A 19,554-nucleotide genomic window follows, 5' to 3' on the forward strand; every position below is an offset into this window, starting at 1 on the left:
AAGGCATTCATCTTAATCAAATGCTGGAATGATTAACAGCCAATAAGGGATCTGTGAGAACACTGAGCTAAAGCTTTTACAATAACTGCAAGTGGGGATGCCTCTCTGAAATGTACATTTTCTCACAAAATGCTACCTGTAAGTAAGAATAAAGAAATACTGCATTAAAGGCATTGAAAAAGACAAGTAGTTGAAATTTTGTTTTTAAAAGTATTTTCTTTTAGTATCTGCTGAAGGCATTTGAAAAGACTTCTTGTCAGAATGTTTGTCATTTAATTTATTAAGTTTCTTTTAGTATTTCTACATTTAGCACTGCTTTCCCACTAGAAATAATTGCCAAGTTAATTTGGGTCAATATTCAAATAAGCCTTTTTTTGGTTTAGGAAGGAACTGTACCTTTTGCAATGTTTCAAAGGCAAATAAATGTATTAGATAAAGACATTAGCTTGAACAGTCACAGTTCTAAAAGTTCATTTTTTGTGTCACAGGACCCAGCCTGACTTTATATACACATGGAATCAGTCCTTTAGAAATTAATTTATTTGAATCATTTACATGACAAAATCAGTCAGGTTGACAGGAACCAATGCTTCTGAATCTACAGTATACACCTGAATTAGATTAAAACCTCAACCCAGTCCCATCTCAAAACAGGTTTACATGCAGGGTGTACTATCGAGAAGATTTTGGAATCCATTCCTTGAATAGGTGGCTTGAATTAGACAGATAGATTTGGCAATTGTTTGCTCTAGCCAGCAGATGGGGTATTACCTGATTCATCTTAATTAAACTCTGGAATTATTAACAGACAAGCAATAATGATCTGTGAGAACACTGAGCTAAAGCTTTTACAATAAGTGCAAATGGTGATGCCTCTCTGAAATGTACATTTTCTCACTTTTAGATCCCAATGCACCTGGGAGTATTTCCAGTGATCCAAAGACAAATAGCTCCATCTCATTAAGCTGGGGATCACCTGTCAGCATGGACCCCAATTCTTTCAACTTCAGTGTCACATATAGTTCTAATGCCTCCGACAGTAAAACGTTGGTGACAATGAGTACCAGTGTTCAATTATCTAATCTACAGTCTGGAACTCTTTACAATATGTCAGTGGTCACTAATGGAGTGATGGGATTCCAAAGTGCAGCAGTTACACAGTCAACATCCACCAGTAAGTATTACTTCATTTTTCCTGTTCCAAGTGAAGGTAAACAACAGTCAGTTTTAGATGCAAGCCAGTTATTAAGATTTACTTTCTTATCGTATGCAAGGCCCAACTCTAGCAAACGCAAGGCAAATTTACCATAGTTTTCACAATAATTGGATGTAAATTATTTATATAAGTGGTAACATGATCTTTTAAAAAAAGTGATTTTTTAAAAATTAAACTTGTAGTAGAGGTAATAAAATGTAGGCTGATGTTACTTTAAAATGTGGTATAGTAGTTATTATTGATGTTTTCAATTTTTTGTTTTTTCTGTGAAGCAGCTGCGATGCTTTTACATCTAAGTTACTACAGAAATGCGGGCTGGTTGGGAGACAATGATAGCCAGGGGCTCAGCTTCTATAAACTAGTCCAGAACTCAGCCCCTAATGCAATTGGGCTTCACTGTAATTTGCAGGGAAGTAAACGATGCATGAGTATTTTAAAGTGTTTGTTTTTTGTTTTTTTCAGGACCCAATACAGTACAGGATGTGAAAGCAAACAGTATATCAACCATGTCCATTGTACTCCAATGGGGAAAACCACAGGATTACAAGGCAGGGTATAAATACAGAGTCCAGGCACTAAACAGCTCTGGCAGTGTTGCCTTTAATACAACAGTTAATTCTGAGACTGCTACAGTCAGTCCACTTCAAGCAGGCACACAGTATAACCTCACTGTTACAACGCTGACCTCTGATAACACTGATGGAACATCCTCATCGATCATTCTCTTTACAAGTGAGTACTCATGAATTTCTCACTATACCAGTTTCAGTATCCCTATCTGTAAATACTGTAGGTTCAATTGGGTCAAGAAAAAAAAGAAAAAAACTTTTGACCAGTTGCAGTCTTATACCTCTCATGACTTCTTGCTGTAGCATACTCTTGAATAATTAAGAAGTTATTTTAGTCAAGGTTTATTTTTGTGTTGTTTTGAACAGCATGCAAGGGACTGATAAAGTCAGTCCACTTGTGCCAGCCACATACTATAACTTAACTGTTTCAGCACTGACATCGATCTGATAATACTGAATGACTGTCTTTATCAACAGGCACACCTGACTGTCTTTTCGCGTACGCAACACTGTATTCTGATCTAGTTCACTAGATCTGCACTATATTATATATATATATATATATATACTATATAATATATATATATATATATATATATAATATAAGTTAATCTTATATAATATAACTATAGGTGTTAGCCATTATTTCAATATACTCTGATAAAGCATTAATAGAAGTGTTTGTCTACAAACCCTTTTTTCTCTAAGCTTTTTGCTGTGGTGCAGAAACTGCCTTTTTCATTCACGTATGTAGTGGAAATCTGCAGCAAACTCCCATGTATCAGCCCATAAAACTGTCAGATCTTCTGGTGTTACTTAAACCAAGGTGTGGATTTTAATGAAATTGTTGCATACTCTGTTTTAAGGACCTGCAACAGTGACTAACTTAATGGCAGGAGCTCTCAACACCACAGCTGTAAATCTGACATGGGCCAGACCAGCTGGTTTCAAACCTGCATATTCTTATCGGCTTCAAACCACTGGCTCTCCAGCTCCCCAGCAGGAGAATGTCACAGTCACTGTGGAGAATGTCATCATCACTGGACTGAGTCCTGGAACCAACTTCAGCTTCAGAGCATTCGTTCTGGCAGCAGACAACACCACAGAAGGGGATCCAGCAACTACCACCAGTTACACAAGTAAGCCAGCATTCTCCAAAAAAAAAAAAAAAAATCAAAAGCTGTAATTCAAGATTAATTTTTGGATGCAGCCTAGATTAGAAATGTATGTCAAATATAAATCAAGAAAAATAGCTTAAAATAGTGTTTCTTAAATTCAGTTATAGTGCAAAGGATTTATCAACTAACTGAAGAGGCCAACATTGTGTAGCTAAGTGAAAACCTCCTACATAATCCATTTTGATTTTGGCAACAAAAATCACAGTAAAATAAATTGCTAAAAATATAAATAAATATTATATGTATTTGGTGCAGTCTGGGTTTTTAGTGAACTATATTATTCACTTATTGGGACTGAATATTCTCCTAGACTGTGTCAGATCCAAAAACAAAAATGGTGATCTTAAGTATTCACTTCCCAAAACACAATTAAAATACATTGAAAAGTGGTGTGATATAGGCCCAGATATTCAAAGCGATGTGCAATCCCCTTTTGCACAAAAAATGGCACAAAACAGTTGCGTGAAGTTGGAAAATAGCAGTTTTTTGCTCAATTCTCAAATGTGTTTGTACCTTGCAATTTTATGAGTTTTGTTTTGAACTCTGAAGTTCTCCTTGCCCGATTTATCTCCTTCAGTGCCTTGATTTCAGCTCACTCCATGAGCCACCATTTTACAACAAGCCTCAGAAATTGTATACGGTACTGGAGTATTGATAGTTGTTCTCAACTCCTTCAGGCGCCTGTTCTGATTACTGTATTTGCAATGTCCACTCGCCAAAACATATCACAAAGCATTCTGGGATACTGGAGGATTGTGACCAGGCTGGCTGTAGGGGTGACGTCAGGCCAGAAAGAAACACACACAGACAGTACTGGCAGGTGAAACTGAGACGCTGCGACACTCAGTACGTTTAATTGAATGAAACAAATGAAAGATTTAAACAAAAAACAGCACACGGCACTTATAAAATAAATAGACAAACAAAACAGAAAGTGGACAAACACTAAACAAGTATCGTGCGAGTCCTCTGACACGAGTAGCATCTGCTATTTCTTACTTTTTATTTTCTCTTTCTCTCTCCACACCCGTTTTCCACTCATTGAACACACAACCCCAATGCATGCTTCGAGCATCTATATATATATACAGCTGTGCAGAGATTCAATTACTAATTAATCATTCACTTGAATCTTGGCACTTGAACTAATTTGTGCAGTCCTGTGCTCACATACTTTATCTGCACGTGAAGTGATTATACAATCCCCATGCCTAAATACAACTATATATTTTAAATCACTCGTGCTACATAGACCTATTTATATCCTGTGCACCAATACCTATACGCCAACATTAATACACCACATGCAACATATAACACATAACACACACATGGGTGGGGCACACTGCCACAAGGATACACAAAAAAAAATGTAGTTCATTATTACAGCATCAACACTTCTGACAAACCGCACTACATGATGCGATCTAATGTGGTCTCGATTCCGGTTCTCGAATACAATATTGAACACTAACCGGATTTAGCACTTTAAAGTGGGTTTAAAGGCATAGTGTGAACAGGGCCTGAGATTAATAAATGAGAGCACTGCTGGTCCCAAGTAACCAAGTAGTTAGAAGCTATACAATTTACCACCTTCTCAGCACAGATGCGACACTGATAACTTCACCTCCAGAACTACACCAGTTTCACTACATTTCTCACATCACTGTTATTCATTAGAACAGCCCTTCCTAAATGATACTACAATACACAGAGGCACTAGCAGAAACATTTGTCTACTTCACTTAGTTTCTAGTTTAAATTTTGATTGAGCGTCTGAAGTAATGAGGGTTTCTTTTGCATCTGATTCTTTTGTTGCTTGGAAACCACAAGGGTGCATGTAAGCACAAGCTTCCAAGACTTTATGGGGTGCATAACTTCTTGTACTGTATGTTAAAATTGACAGCTGTCTTTTCTTCTTTAACAGAACCCGAGAAAATATCCACTATATTTCTGGTGTCAAGTGAGCCGAAAAACAACAGCATGCTTGTGAGCTGGACTGCTCCAGCAGGAAATGTTGAAACATACGAAGTTAATATCAATAGTAGCTTTGGAGATGGTCAGACCAAAAATACAACTACTGGCACAACTTCATTACGGTTTGATGGGCTGAGAGCTGGCAGGATATATAGTGCCACGGTGACAACAATCAGTGGACCTTTCAGGGAGAAATCAGGAGTCGTTCAAAATGCTACATGTAAGTAAGAATAAAGAAATACGGCATTGAAGGCATTCATCTTAATCAAATGCTGGAATGATTAACAGCCAATAAGGGATCTGTGAGAACACTGAGCTAAAGCTTTTACAATAACTGCAAGTGGGGATGCCTCTCTGAAATGTACATTTTCTCACTTTTAGATCCCAGTGCAGCTGGGAGTATTTCCAGTGATCCAAAGACAAATAGCTCCATCTTATTAAGCTGGGGATCACCTGTCAGCATGGACCCCAATTCTTTCAACTTCAGTGTCACATATAGTTCTAATGCCTCCGACAGTAAAACGTTGGTGACAATGAGTACCAGTGTTCAATTATCTAATCTACAGTCTGGAACTCTTTACAATATGTCAGTGGTCACTAATGGAGTGATGGGATTCCAAAGTGCAGCAGTTACACAGTCAACATCCACCAGTAAGTATTACTTCATTTTTCCTGTTCCAAGTGAAGGTAAACAACAGTCAGTTTTAGATGCATGCCAATTATTAAGATTTACTTTCTTATCGTATGCAAGGCCCAACTCTAGCAAACGCAAGGCAAACACCCCCACCATGAATATACTGTGTATTTACCATAGTTTTCCAAGGCTTGTCTTTAGCATAACTTTCTTGTTTACACAATAATTGGATCTAAATTATTTATGTAATTGGTAACATGATCTTTATAAAAAAGTTGATTTATTTTAAAATGAAACTGGTAGAGATAATAAAATGTAGGCTGATGTTACTTTAAAATGTTGTCCAGTAGTTATTGTTGATGTTCTCAATCTAAACATTTTTTTTTTTTCTGTGAAGCTGTGATGCTTTTATATCTAAGTTACTACAGAAATGCAGGCTGGTTGGGAGACAATGATAGCCAGGGGCCCAGCTTCTATAAACCAGTCCAGAACTCAGCCCCTAATGCAATTGGGCTTACTTTAATTTGCTGGGGAGTAAACGATGCATGAGTGCTTGTTTTTTGATTTTTTTTAGGACCCAATACAGTACAGGCTGTGAAAGCAAACAGTATATCAACCACATCCATTGTACTTCAATGGGGAAAACCTCAGGATTACAAGGCAGGGTATAAATACAGAGTCCAGGCACCAAACAGCTCTGGCAGTGTTGCCTTTAATACAATAGTTAATTCTGAGACTGCTACAGTCAGTCCACTTGAAGCAGGCACACAGTATAACCTCACTGTTACAACATTGACATCTGATGACACTGATGGAACATCCTCATCGATCATTCTCTTTACAAGTGAGTACTCATTGATGTATAATAATTAATTCTACTGCATCATGATGTATTGACATAGGAAGATACAGAGCTTATACTAGGAACATGGAGTACTGTAGTAAAGCCACAAATGAAGAATGTCAGAATAACCAACCGTTGTTTATGAGTGAAATTAACACCTTCATGTTGTATTCTGTTTATATAACAAGTAGTGTATATAAAATAAAGTATGTTTGACCCCAAACTAAAAAAAAACCTCAATAGTGATACATTTAGTACTAAAAGAAACTCAAATTTAAGTACATGTTTGATCCTAAATTAAACAGCTGAATTACTTTCCATGAATGAAGCTTTGCATCTGTTAATCAACGCAGCTCAATGTAAAACAGTGCAATTTGCCCAGTCATTCTCTGTTGTCGTATTTAAATCAGATTAGATTTCCAAATGAGCAACTGGTGGATTCTTCCAAAGCTGAGCTATGTAATCTGAGTTACCCAAGAGGTTTTAATTAATATTTACAGTTTGTGTCACAATATAGCTGCACTAACATGGTACACGTGCGTAAGTAAGTGTATAATCATTACACTTAAAGAAGGGATTAGCTAGAACATTGGTACACCTGACAAAGACTCTTGTAGTTCTGATATAACTGATCACGTCCTGCTAGAATATTTTATTCCAGAAAAGCAACCAAAGCTCAGAGTAATTCTTTGCTTTAGTGTAATATTCGCCTCGCAGACCTTTCATTAAACTTCACAGCATCACCCAGGTCAAACAGATTGTGTGGAGTAATAGCCATTGAAAATGGTACAATTTATTTCGTGCAACACTTGTAAACGGCAGTGAACTCTCCACTGCTTATTTCTTGTGTAGTTGTGCTTCATTGCCTCACATTGCTCTCTTTTATCAACACAATTGTACTTCATTGTTCCTAAAATGATCTTGTTGCCTTTAGTGGCTCCCGAGAACACTTTGATTTCTGAGACTGAAAAGCACAGAACAGCACGCCTCACCTCACAAGCACTGCTATTGTACTGGCTGGGGATGAGCTCACCCAATTGAAGCAGATTTCTTGGTATTTGTAATACTGCACTCAATTGTGTAGGGTGACTTATTAAATATTATAAGTAGGTCCCATCTGTCAAACATTATGTATGTCAAACATTTTTACATGTATCTAGGGAACCTCTTTTCCAGTTGTGATGATACTTGGTTATAAAACAAAATCTGTGGATATACTGTATTGAGTAACATGTCTATCTGTATAAATATTACCCTTATGTCAATCTACTTTTCATGATTCTGATAGCTCTATTTGTGGATTTACAGTCATGGGGAGGATTTATATTGATAATATACTTTCATATACCATGAGGGCAGTGATTATTATTTAGGGAAGCAGCAAGATGTTAGAATATATACAATTAGTCAATTAAAATGCCATATAAAAGGTTATGAAGCAATTTCCACAATGAGTTCCAGTTAATGGCGAGAGGTATGATTCTTGTCTGTGCCAGCAGGTGTCACTGTAACCCAAAGAATAATGAAAAGTCCCCATTGAGATTGTTAATGTGGACTAATCTGAAATGGCCTGGTACACTGCACCACAGGGCAATTCATATGTTACTTGAGCAGTAGACTGACATGCCTTGGAAAAAGTATGGACTGTAGACAAGTTTGACATTTTGTGCAAATAAACTGTTGATCCACATATGTTAGGTCACATCCTAAATCAATGATCTTATTTGACAAAAATATAAGTATTTATTTTTATGTAAGTCTGGATAGGGAAACACACACATACTGTAGAAAAATACAAAGTTCTAAATGTATTGCCAAACTTATGAATAATAGGTAGCAGTAAGAGTACTGACATTAATCAAATCTTTCTACAAACACACAAGAGAATGTTAACAAATGGTGTTTATATTCTATAATGTATTGTTTTCCTCAGGACCAAATGCTGTGAAAAATCTGAAAGCAAGTGATGTTTCCACTTCAAATGTAGTTCTGGGATGGAGTGAACCCGACGAACAAAAAGATTACTACAAATACATTTTAAAAACCACTGCCGAATCCTCTTCCATACAGATTGCAAACACGATGTTCTGCAATAAAACATCCTGTTCTGTGTCTAACCTGATACCAGGATCTTCTTACAATTTCGCAGTGTTTACACAACTGACGTTTGATAACACAACTAGTGATCCTCAATCTCTGACTCTGTGCACTGGTAAGTATGATTTTAGAACCAATTGACATGGCACTGGTCACACAGTACTATATGGCTAATTTCATGTTCATTTTAAATAATCACCCATTATCAAATGTTATACTCATAATATTTTTGAAATTAATTATGGGCCAGATTATCAAGTCTATTTACTCCAAATTGAAAGAAAAAAATAACAAATGCAATTTTGAAATTAATTAAAAAAATAACTTAAGGCTGCTTAGCTAAAGTTCCTAAGTTAAAAGTCTTAGTTGTTTATTGTTTCTTGGACTCCTTGCTGAAACAAAATGTGCTAGTGAACCCCTTGCTCGTCACACAGCTGACAGAAGTCCCAACCGGTTTAGCTCATGCCACTGCAGAAATCTGGATCAGTATGACGTTCATTATAAAATGAACTGACCTCTTTCTTTTTTTTTTTGTAGCTGCTGAATCTGTACAAGTTCTTAACTGTACCGCCGAGGATAAAAAAACAATTCTAACATTTCAGTGGGACTGCCCCAAAGGTTCAAATAAAGGCTTTGAAATCTTGAACAAGAAAACAAATACAACAGTGTATGCATCATTTTATAATGGACAAACCATTGGACAGTACACAATGTCTAACCTGAATTATTTTACCATGTACAATATTGAAATAAAGACTCTGGGATGTGGAAAAAACAGTACAGTTCTTCCAAAAGAATGCCAAACTGGAAAGGCTGGTAAGTGACAGCACAGAACATAGTAAAAGTCTACAGCTATGGACAAAAGTTTTGCATCACCCTACAATTATCTAATTTTGCATCATAAAGTCGAATAAAACCTGCTGAATAATGTTACATTAACATACTAAATTACATAGCGCTTTGTAGTTTTCCATATACTTAACAAAAAACTGACAACGATGTAAAAATCTAACATGAAAACACAGTTTCCGAATTGCTACTCAATAAGAAGTAATCAAAAGGTGACAATTAGAAGTGGTAACAAATAGATTTAAGCTGTATAAGCATTTTTACATAGATTTTGCAACTCCAGAACCATCATTGCACTTCATAAGGAAGGTTTTAGCAGACAAAACACACTATCTTTCATCCAGAAATACAAGAAGACTGGAAGCTGTAAAGCTGCCTCCAGGTCTGGACACCCAGAAGCCAGTAATGCTCACCAGGATCGGCATTGATACATAAAAGATCGAAATGACATTCATATCATTCATATCATTTTTTTTAAATGCTCTCAATCCTAAAATTTGAGGGTGATGCAAAACACGGGGCCATAGCTGTATATAATTAATATAATTATTCCATTATGGATTGTACAGTAGGTCTTAAACTATAGGTCTTAAAGCAACATACGTTATGCAAACAGGTATTTTGATGGTGGAGTTCCAATAGTATCTGTTGCCTGTAATGTTCTCTTCTGTATTATTATTATTTTATTATTATTATTATTATTATTATTATTATTATTATTATTATTATTATTATTATTTTTTATTATTATTATTATTATAATGATGATTTTTAATCCTTTATTTAAGACCCCCCAGAACCTCCAGCAAACACAACTGTGTTACTCTACTACATGAATACTCATGAAACCATTACATTCGAGTTCAGTTCAGCTCTCTTTGATGAAACGAATGGACCCATTACTAACTATGCTGTAATAGTCACCACCAACACAGGTAAGGTTTCATGGCAGGCACTGATGTATTTGTTATGTAGCTGCTCATTCGATGCACACAAAGGGTTAAACAGCTTTTAGTTATTGTGCCCCAAAAGACAAGCTAGTTGTTGGTTCAGATTTTTTAAATGATGCCTGAACTGACTTTTCTTTAACAGGCTTTCATTTCTTTTCTTATTGATGTTCATGCAGCAATGGGCTTCCATTGGATTTGCATGAGGTATAGCATTAGTATTGAACATTTTTCAAAATGAGTTGTGGGTGTTTAGTATATTTTATTAAATGTCAGTAAAGGCATGATGAGTGCTACAGAAACTAATATTGTCATTGAAACCTTTACTGAAAGATGTTGCAGATTACGTCTTTGAGTAAATGGGCCCATATCAAAACTAGTGTTTTGTGTGGGTTTTAATACTTATTTTGCAAGGTTGTTGGTGAAATCCTGATAAAGTCAACTACCACCATTATTTCCCTGTCCCTGTAGTGTAAAAATAGTTTGATTGTACTCCCTAACATCTGCAGCATAATGGCTGGGGACTTCATTGTACAACTGAATTCAGATTTCAGCGGTTTGTTTTTAGGTAGGTCAAGGTATACTGCAATTTATGTATTTATTTATTTATTTGCTTTAGATCAAACTAGACCTTTAAATATTGTTCTTGGCAAAACATATAATGACAAGGAAACTCAAACTAAAAGCTATGTGGCAAAGATCATAGACAATACTGGGAGCAGAGCAGCTGGAACGAAACAAAATGTTATCATAGGAGATGGGAGTTCTTCTGGAGATTACTATAATGGAAAGCTGACTCCTAAAGAAGGCTACAGGTAAGTGCAACTACTGCTATCATGCATATAAATATAGCGTATTCCAGCAAGGTGACAGTTTTAAATAAGCGTATTAAAGAATATATATATATATATATATATATATATATATATATATATATATATATATATATATATATATATATTCACACAGTGGCTCTCAAAAGTATTCACCCCCTTGGACTTTTCCACATTTTATTGTGTTACAACATGAAATCAAAATGGATTTAATTAGGGGTTTTTGACACTGATCAACACAAAAAAAAAAGTCCATAATGTCAAAGTGAAAAATAAAATATACAATATATTTGGTAGAGGAACCTTTGGCAGCAATTACAGCCATGAGACTATTTGAATAAGTCTCTACCAGCTTTGCACATCTGGACACTACAATTTTTGCCCATTCTTCTTTGCAAAATTGCCCAAGCTCCATCAAGTTGGATGATGACCTTTGGTGAACAGCAATTTTCAACTCTTTCCACAAATTCTCAATTGGATTAAGATCTGGGTTTTGACTGGGCCACTCCAGGACACTGACCTTTTTGTTTTTAAGCCACTCCAGTGTGGCTTTGGCTGTATGTTTGGGGTCATTGTCCTGCTGGAAGATGAATCTTCTCCTGTCCCAGCTCTCTTGCAGACTTCAGCAGGTTTTCCTCCAGGATTTCTCTGTACTTTGCTGCATCCATTTTACCCTCTATCTTCACAAACCATGGCCCTGACGCAGAGAAGCATCCCCATAGCATAATGCTGCCACCACCATGCTTCACGGTAGGGATTGTGTTCTCAGGATGATGTGCGGTGTTAGGCTAGCGCCAAACATAGCTCTTAGCGTTGAGGCCAAACAGCTTTATTTTGGTCTCATCAGACCATAGAATCTTCTTCCACTTGGTCTCAGAGTCTCCCACATACCTTCTGGCAAACTCTAGCCGAGATTTGATGTGAGTTTTTTTCAACAATGGCTTTCTTTTTGCCACTCTGCCATAAGGGCCAGTTTTGTGAAGCAACTGGACTATTGTTGCCATATGCAGTGTCTCCCAGCTCAGCCGTGGAAGACTGTAACTCCTTTAGAGTTACCACAGGCCTCTTGGTGGCCTCCCTGACTAGTGCCCTTCTCGCCCGGATACTCTAGACCTGGCCTGTTCTAGACAGATTCACAGTTGTGCCATATTCTCTCCATTTCTTAATAATGGACTTTATTGTGCTCCAGGGGATATTCACTGCCTTGGAAATGTTCTTATATTCTACCCCTGATTGGTGCTTTTGAAGAACCTTATTCTGGATTTGCTTTCAATGCCTTCGTCTTCATGATGTAGTTTTGGTTAGGAAATGTACTAACCAACTGTGGGACCTCCCAGAGACTGGTGTATTTAACATGAAATCATGTGAAATGCCTTAATTGCACACAGGTAGACTCCATTCAACTAATTATGTGACTTCTAAAGACAATTGGTTGCACCAGAGCTTATTTAGGTGTGTCATAGCAAAGGGGGTGAATACTTATGCAATCAATTATTTTACTGTTTTATATTTGTAATTAATTTAGAACAATGTGTAGATTATATTTTTCACTTTGACATTATGGACTTTTTTGTGTTGCTCAGTGGCAAAAACTCATAATTAAATCCATTTTGATTCCATGTTGTAACACACACACACACACACACACACTCATATATGTCTTATATTTTAGTGCATTTCTGTGACTAGCTTGTTTGAGTATGTTCCTGTTATCCTTTGGAATGGTTTGTAATTTGTTCTTTCTATAGGATCAGCATTGCAGGATTTACTAAATTAGTGATGAAGAACCAACGCATTAGTCAAGAAGAGTCCTTCGTATCTTACTCCCCCTATTCACAGATCATTCCTTTACCTGCAAACCCAGGTAAATAGAAACACAGTTTTTATAATTGTAAACCCACTGAAATCTGCAAGAGAACGACTATTGGGCTTCTGTCTGGGGAGGTGAAGTCTAGTAGTCTACCAAACTTCATATTACTTCTTTATATCATTTGATAGAATGCAACTTTAAAACAAAAAAGATCACCATATACAATTCTAAATAAATACACTAAAGACAAAACACGTGACTGAGTTTCTTACAAGTTTTACCTTTAAAAAAAAGCTGAAATTGCTTATATATGGTTAATTTTTGACGGTTGGAATTGCTGATAGAGATATTTTACAAACAATGTAGCCTGTTCTGAAACAAAGATTGTCCCCAGTTAAATTGCTGATTACATATGTTTCTTCGTAGAATTTTACCATTCAGATTGCTTTATTTATTTAAAAACAAGGACTACTGGGTCCAAAGAATTGTAGAGAGAATAGACCAGGCACCTTCTGGTTTTATAACTTATGGAAAACAAAACAAGCTTTAAAAAAAAAAAAAAATAGCAAAGCAATAAGAAACTACTGTAGTTCATTAGCCCTTCAGATGGGTGCCCCCTGTCTGAGACTGACTGACTCTTATCTTGTCCCTCTGGTCTGTTAGCTGTTACTGGAGCAGCTGTCGGTGGGACCCTGGGTGTTCTTGTGGTTATCATTTTCATCACAGTCATTCTCTTTGTTTACTGGAAGAGGTAAGACATCATTCACACTGATCTGACCATTGCTATCACTGTCCTGTCTTGGAAATAGTTTACATGAATACATTGGATGGTTGGCAAGAATAGGCGTCTCTCCTTGCCAGTAACAGTTCAACTAAAGCGAATTTTGTTTCCTGGTAGCTTACTCCCACCCTCTGGTACATCCTCACACTTAACATACAGTGAATAAATAACTCACAAGAACCCCTGCATACACCTTAGTTATATCTTGCTGGTTCTGTGACATTAGCACTTAGCAATGGGGTAAATACTTTGAATATCACCTAGTGTGTCTGCACTATCTAACAGTGATTGACAATGCCAATACCACAGCAATACCAGAGAGTCATCTGCTTTGAGCTATGATTTTCTTAAAGTATTCAGTCACAAGAAGCCTTTCCCCTGTTCAAGTCCTGCCAGATTGTGAGTTTCATTAGAACTGGCAACGTATGGCACGTCATCTGGGTAGCTAAGAGGTTAATATTGCTGGAAGGCATAACTTCAAACACTTGTTAACAAAACAATTTCAGAAATCGCCAAAGTAATTTAAACATTTACTGCAAAAATGTATAATTAAATAAATATAAAGCATGTATTTTTTGTCATTGTTTACTTTCAGACGTAGTCCAGCAAAAAACTCTGATATTCATATTCCCACCATCCGGTAATTACTTTTAATTGTCTGGAACAGTTTTAATGCAGAAATTTACTAGATTGCATAGATAAATGGATCATTATTAAAGTACATGTCTGTTTGCATGTCCACAAGGATGTGAGTTTTGTTCTGCAAGCAGGACAGCGATAGGTGGCTATATTTAATGTAGTCTATAGGCAGCCATGATAACATACCTTTGGAAATGTGTAGTTTAGTTTAAATTGTACTATATAGAAAAGATATATGATTGTTGTTCAATTGTATGTTAATTATGAAATAGTGCAACGTTCTGTACATTTAAAAAACCCTCATGGCAGTTTGCCACATTAAAACTAACTTTTGTTCTGTTTGTTCTGTATTTTTTGCAGACCCAAGACGTAAGTACATCATGTCTTATTTGTCTGTTTATCTTATTTTATATTTATATAGAATTCCCTTTGGGTTTTGCATCATTCATTTTTCATCATTCAACGTATATATTGGTATAATTATACTGTAAATGAATGTATTAATCAATATGAAATCTTCTACATGTTTGGTTGACTTCAAGGTTTTTTTTTTGTTTCTTTACGTTCAGCTTTTACAGCCTTTTTACAATACAATGCAGGGTTACATTTCTATAGCCTCCTTCATGTAGGCTTTACAGAGTGCTTTTCACAGTAATATTTTATATACAATAATATGTTAGTCAATCAATTGAATTCTTCCTCTGGTCATTTTGTGCAGCTCCCATCCGGTAAAGGTCGAAGACTACGAGACTTACTATAAGAAACGACATGCAGATTTAAACTGCGGGTTTGCAGAAGAATTTGAGGTACTGTAAAAGGATATCTTCATGTTTTAATCTTTCTTAAAACATTTCTGTGATGTTGGCCTTAGATCTTTTTAATTGATTAATTCTGCTAATCTAACAGAAAGTGGCTGTGTGGCTTTAAAAAGAAGGGGGGTGTGGGGCAGATATATATATCGTTGATTAACAGATCCACAGTTTATGCTACAAATCAAAAGAAAACTGTTGATTCATCAACGAAATGACAGTCAGAACAATTCAACAGAAAAGTGAATACCATTTTATTATGCAACAATCATTTTAACAATTAGTTCATTAGTGTTACACATTTCAAACATAAGGGCTTGCGATTTCAGTTTAGCACTTCATATTGTTTGCTAAAAGTAATACAATTATACATTAACATAATAAAAAAAGGTTTCATAATTACAAATTCATTTCCATATAAACACCCACCTTTTCATTTATTTCACATTTCTCCTAGACAGTTGGGAACAGCAGTTTCATCAATACTTAATAAATCTCCATCAATTACTCAGATTTTTAATTTCTTTTCTTTCATTTAACCATTGTTCAAACAAGCTTACAGCCCACTTAATTTTGCTTGTGTACTTCTCGATATAGAAATCGCTGGCAGTGATATTTAGGTCGTCATCTGTTTTAGGTTCGGCAAAACGTTCACAAAATTTACTCTTGGTTCCTGGTGCACATACCTTTGTTTTTTTTTTTATTTTGTTTTTTGGGGGTTTTTTTACTGCCAATTTCATGTTCTACATCTAAAACATTGTCCTCGCTGCTATCTTCAAATTACAGCAGACATCTTTTGTCTGTGTAAGTGGGACTTCAAAGTCAAACTCCGCGGAACTCATGACAACACTCCCACAGTATGAGAGACAAACTAAACAGCACAAACCAAATCCAATTACCAAATTAACAATCAACTGAATCTCATTCTCGAACAAGTATCAATTAGGAAAAATTTATTAAGAGGCGTAAACAGCTCAAAGTGTTGAATCAGTAAGAAAAGAATCCAGTCGTTTTTACTGATTCAACATTTATGGCTGTTTGTCCCTTACATAATCAACACACCTGCCATGAATACTGTTGCAGAACCTTAACACATTTTAAAACAAAACTCCAAATAAAAAAACACAGCAATAAAAATAAATTAAGATAAAACCACAGAGCACTATGTGAATTACCTACAAAGTACTAGATCTAAATACTGACACTAACACTATCAATCGCAATGGTGTTGAACTGATAGGGGTATTCTATCCACCCCCTCATTACAACACTACTCTCAGGTATTGTACATGTTCAGCATGATTACCATTCGCCTCTTAGGAATGCGTTAGCTGAGTTTTGACCACCTAGCAAGAGAACCTAATTAGTAAGATGGCTGTGTTTTCTTTCTAAAAATATTAGTCAATCATCGGTTTGCGACTACTGGATGTTTTTCAGAATGTGGACGAGAGACATTATGATTTATTATTGTGTACTGACAACTGACTGTATAGAGAGTTACTTGTAAAACCGCTGGATGTCTTTCAGTGAAGTGAAGCTGCTACTCTCTGAAACTGCTGAATAGATAAATGACTGCTTATTTACTTTACTCTAGTTTTTTGTACCAATTACAAAACAAAGTGAAACAAATGTTCAAACATTGAATGCAATGAAAATATGGAGACTAAAGGTCTACGGTAGAATGGTTTGTAAACTCTGGCAGAGTCATTAAGAGTAGTTGCTGGTTTAGATTTAAAGCCACTTAAACTTCCTGCAAGCCATTAACTGCTTTTCCCAGTCGGTAAACCCCAGAACATATTTTCTTTTTTCACAAGTACGAGAGACACTTCCTTGACTAAGCCACCCTTTCTTAAGCCATCAACATTGTCCAGTCCCTGCGATGACATTTCATTTCAAGTTTAAAAAGCAGTGTGAGTTAATCCCCCTCTGTTCCTCCAGGTTCTAAGGCCTACCGGAATAAACCAGCCCAAGAACGCTGCCCTTGCTCCTGACAACAAAGCGAAGAACCGCTACAACAACGTGTTGCCCTGTAAGTCATGTGAAATGTAAAACTGCATTTAGTCTTTGTTAAATTTACAGAATGTGAGTACAGTCATTTAGAACTCCAGTCAAATCTCTATAAAAATTTTAGAACAGGGAAACCCAAGCCAACTTGTTTAACAATATCTTCTCACTGCTATACAAAAAGTATACAGAATCTTGTGACACTCTTTTAGACATTCAGTACTTACATAAGACTGTAAACAAAAGTTCACTTATTGTATTATTATTATGATGAACACGCACTTTAGTATTCTTAAACTGAAAGGTTCTTTTTTTTATTACCTAGATGATTTCTCTCGCGTCAGGCTTTCTATCCGGAATGGTGCATCCGATGACTACATCAATGCCAATTACATGCCTGTAAGTATCAGTGGTTCAATGAAGCTTGAAAGACACAAGTTAATGTATAACAAACAATATATTTTTCATAGATTCCCCGTTTGCATACCTTTCATGTACTGTTACTGTTTCACTGGCTGCAAGGCATGTTAGTCATTAGAGAAAGCAGCTCGTTGGTTAATGATAGAAAGGACGGTGTTGAAGGGGTGGGGACAATTTCACTCTCCAGGTAAAATGGCAGGGGGTGTGCAGGACTACCGGAAAAGACCACCATACCATGCAAACAAAGCTTTGTTATTCCCCTTTGTTGTACACAGCTTGCAGAGTTTATATACCGATACTAACTCTGGGCTTGCACTGTATCTCTAGGGGTATGACTCGAAGAAGCAGTTCATTGCTGCGCAGGGGCCCTTGCCTGGTACTGTGAATGATTTCTGGAGGATGATCTGGGAACAGAATGTGCACACTCTTGTCATGCTGACCAGGTGCAATGAACAAGGACGGGTGAGCTACAGGCTGCGTTGTCTACTGTCCAGAGTTCTGTGATGTGTTCGGGTGAACAACTCAACTAAAAGCACTAACTATTGCAATATACTTGAATAATATTATATTGCAGTGTTGAGAACTAATTGTCAAGTTGTAATGAAAATTTCGTTTAGACAACCTCTCTCTCTCTGTATCTGTTGCTGTCGTTGTCCCTGTCTCTCACTCTCACCTCTCCCATTTTCTCTCTGTCACTGCATAAACTGTCCAACTTGCTTTGAAAGTCAACCCTAATATATTTTAGGTAAAATGTGAAGAATACTGGCCTTCCAGTAATCCCAAGAACTATGGTGATGTGACAGTGATCTTGACTTCTGAAATCCCTCTCAGTGAGTGGACTATCAGGGAATTCAAAATGAAAAACGTGAGTCCTTGAGCCAATTCCTCACTCTTTCTAGCATTCATACAGTAGACACTGGTGGAAGCACATCATGCTCTAAGCCAAAAGGCTGTATAGTCCTCCACCTTTTTCCATTACCTTCAGTGGTTCCCATCCTATGGTCTGTCAAAATCCTAAAGAATTACCTCCACAATAATGGACCTGCATCTCCCATAATTCTGAAATATTAATCAGCTACTCAACACACCACATCAACAAACACAACATGTGCCTCCAAACATCCTAGGTACTGTTTATCTATCCATGCTGAAGATTGTGAAATATTTGATTGCTAATATGTACTAATAGGTGCCGTTTGCAGTTACATTTTTTTGCACAAAAATTATATTAAAAGTAAAAAAAATGTATTACGGTTCCTCAGTATGTATCGTAGCGTTACTGATATAATTTGTAGTATTAATAGAGCAGCCGACAGAGGACTGATAGTGGCCAAGTGGTCCTAATGGGGAGATGGTCTTTATATTGAGATGGTTGGAAAGAGGGACTGTGTCTATTGTATGCAGCAGTATCATCAACAGCGAAGGCACTTGCCTGACTTATGCCCCAAACCAGAAACCTCCATGTCTCAATGCATACCTTATTGCATCCATCTTTCCCTTACAGAGAAAGACAGCAGAAAGCCGTACTGTACGACACTTCCATTTTACTGCTTGGCCTGACCATGGGGTGCCAGGGACCACAGAGCTGCTGATTAATTTCAGACATTTAGTGAGAGAGCACATGGACCGGTACTCCCGAAACTCACCCACTGTGGTCCACTGCAGGTATGCTGTACAGGGCAGATATAATGTAATAACACAATGACATGGTAGCTATGCTGAGAAGTATAAATAAATGCTATCAATTGTCTTTTAAATGCACACTGTAAACAGCTTTGTAATACCAGACTTTCCTTCATTTGTTTTTACAACATTGACAAATTGTGTTGGCTTATCCATTTTGATTTTGGTTAGTTTCTTTTGCCTTTTTTTGTAAATCTTTAGATTGCCTTTAGCAAAGGGGGTGCATGTTTAACATACAATCCTATGTTGAGGCATACCGTATGA

General features: G+C 36.6%; 1 protein-coding gene across 3 annotated transcripts in view; it reads left to right on the forward strand.

The window, feature by feature from the left end:
* The window catches only part of LOC121329941 (receptor-type tyrosine-protein phosphatase eta-like), a 61,909-nt gene that overhangs the window by 38,805 nt on the left and 3,550 nt on the right, over positions 1-19,554 (forward strand). For all 3 annotated transcript variants that reach the window (XM_041276038.1, XM_041276039.1, XM_041276040.1), the window contains 20 exons: positions 905-1,174; positions 1,679-1,948; positions 2,652-2,924; positions 4,891-5,160; positions 5,322-5,591; positions 6,149-6,418; positions 8,352-8,630; positions 9,053-9,331; positions 10,153-10,299; positions 10,931-11,126; positions 12,893-13,008; positions 13,618-13,705; positions 14,331-14,375; positions 14,735-14,743; positions 15,093-15,180; positions 17,122-17,212; positions 17,513-17,586; positions 17,935-18,069; positions 18,353-18,472; positions 19,112-19,272. In XM_041276038.1, coding sequence (XP_041131972.1) covers positions 905-1,174; positions 1,679-1,948; positions 2,652-2,924; positions 4,891-5,160; positions 5,322-5,591; positions 6,149-6,418; positions 8,352-8,630; positions 9,053-9,331; positions 10,153-10,299; positions 10,931-11,126; positions 12,893-13,008; positions 13,618-13,705; positions 14,331-14,375; positions 14,735-14,743; positions 15,093-15,180; positions 17,122-17,212; positions 17,513-17,586; positions 17,935-18,069; positions 18,353-18,472; positions 19,112-19,272 — 3,451 coding nt within the window. The remainder of the gene's footprint in view (positions 1-904; positions 1,175-1,678; positions 1,949-2,651; positions 2,925-4,890; positions 5,161-5,321; positions 5,592-6,148; positions 6,419-8,351; positions 8,631-9,052; positions 9,332-10,152; positions 10,300-10,930; positions 11,127-12,892; positions 13,009-13,617; positions 13,706-14,330; positions 14,376-14,734; positions 14,744-15,092; positions 15,181-17,121; positions 17,213-17,512; positions 17,587-17,934; positions 18,070-18,352; positions 18,473-19,111; positions 19,273-19,554) is intronic.

This window comes from Polyodon spathula, chromosome 17 (genome assembly GCF_017654505.1).
Source record: "Polyodon spathula isolate WHYD16114869_AA chromosome 17, ASM1765450v1, whole genome shotgun sequence".
NCBI lineage: Eukaryota > Metazoa > Chordata > Actinopteri > Acipenseriformes > Polyodontidae > Polyodon > Polyodon spathula.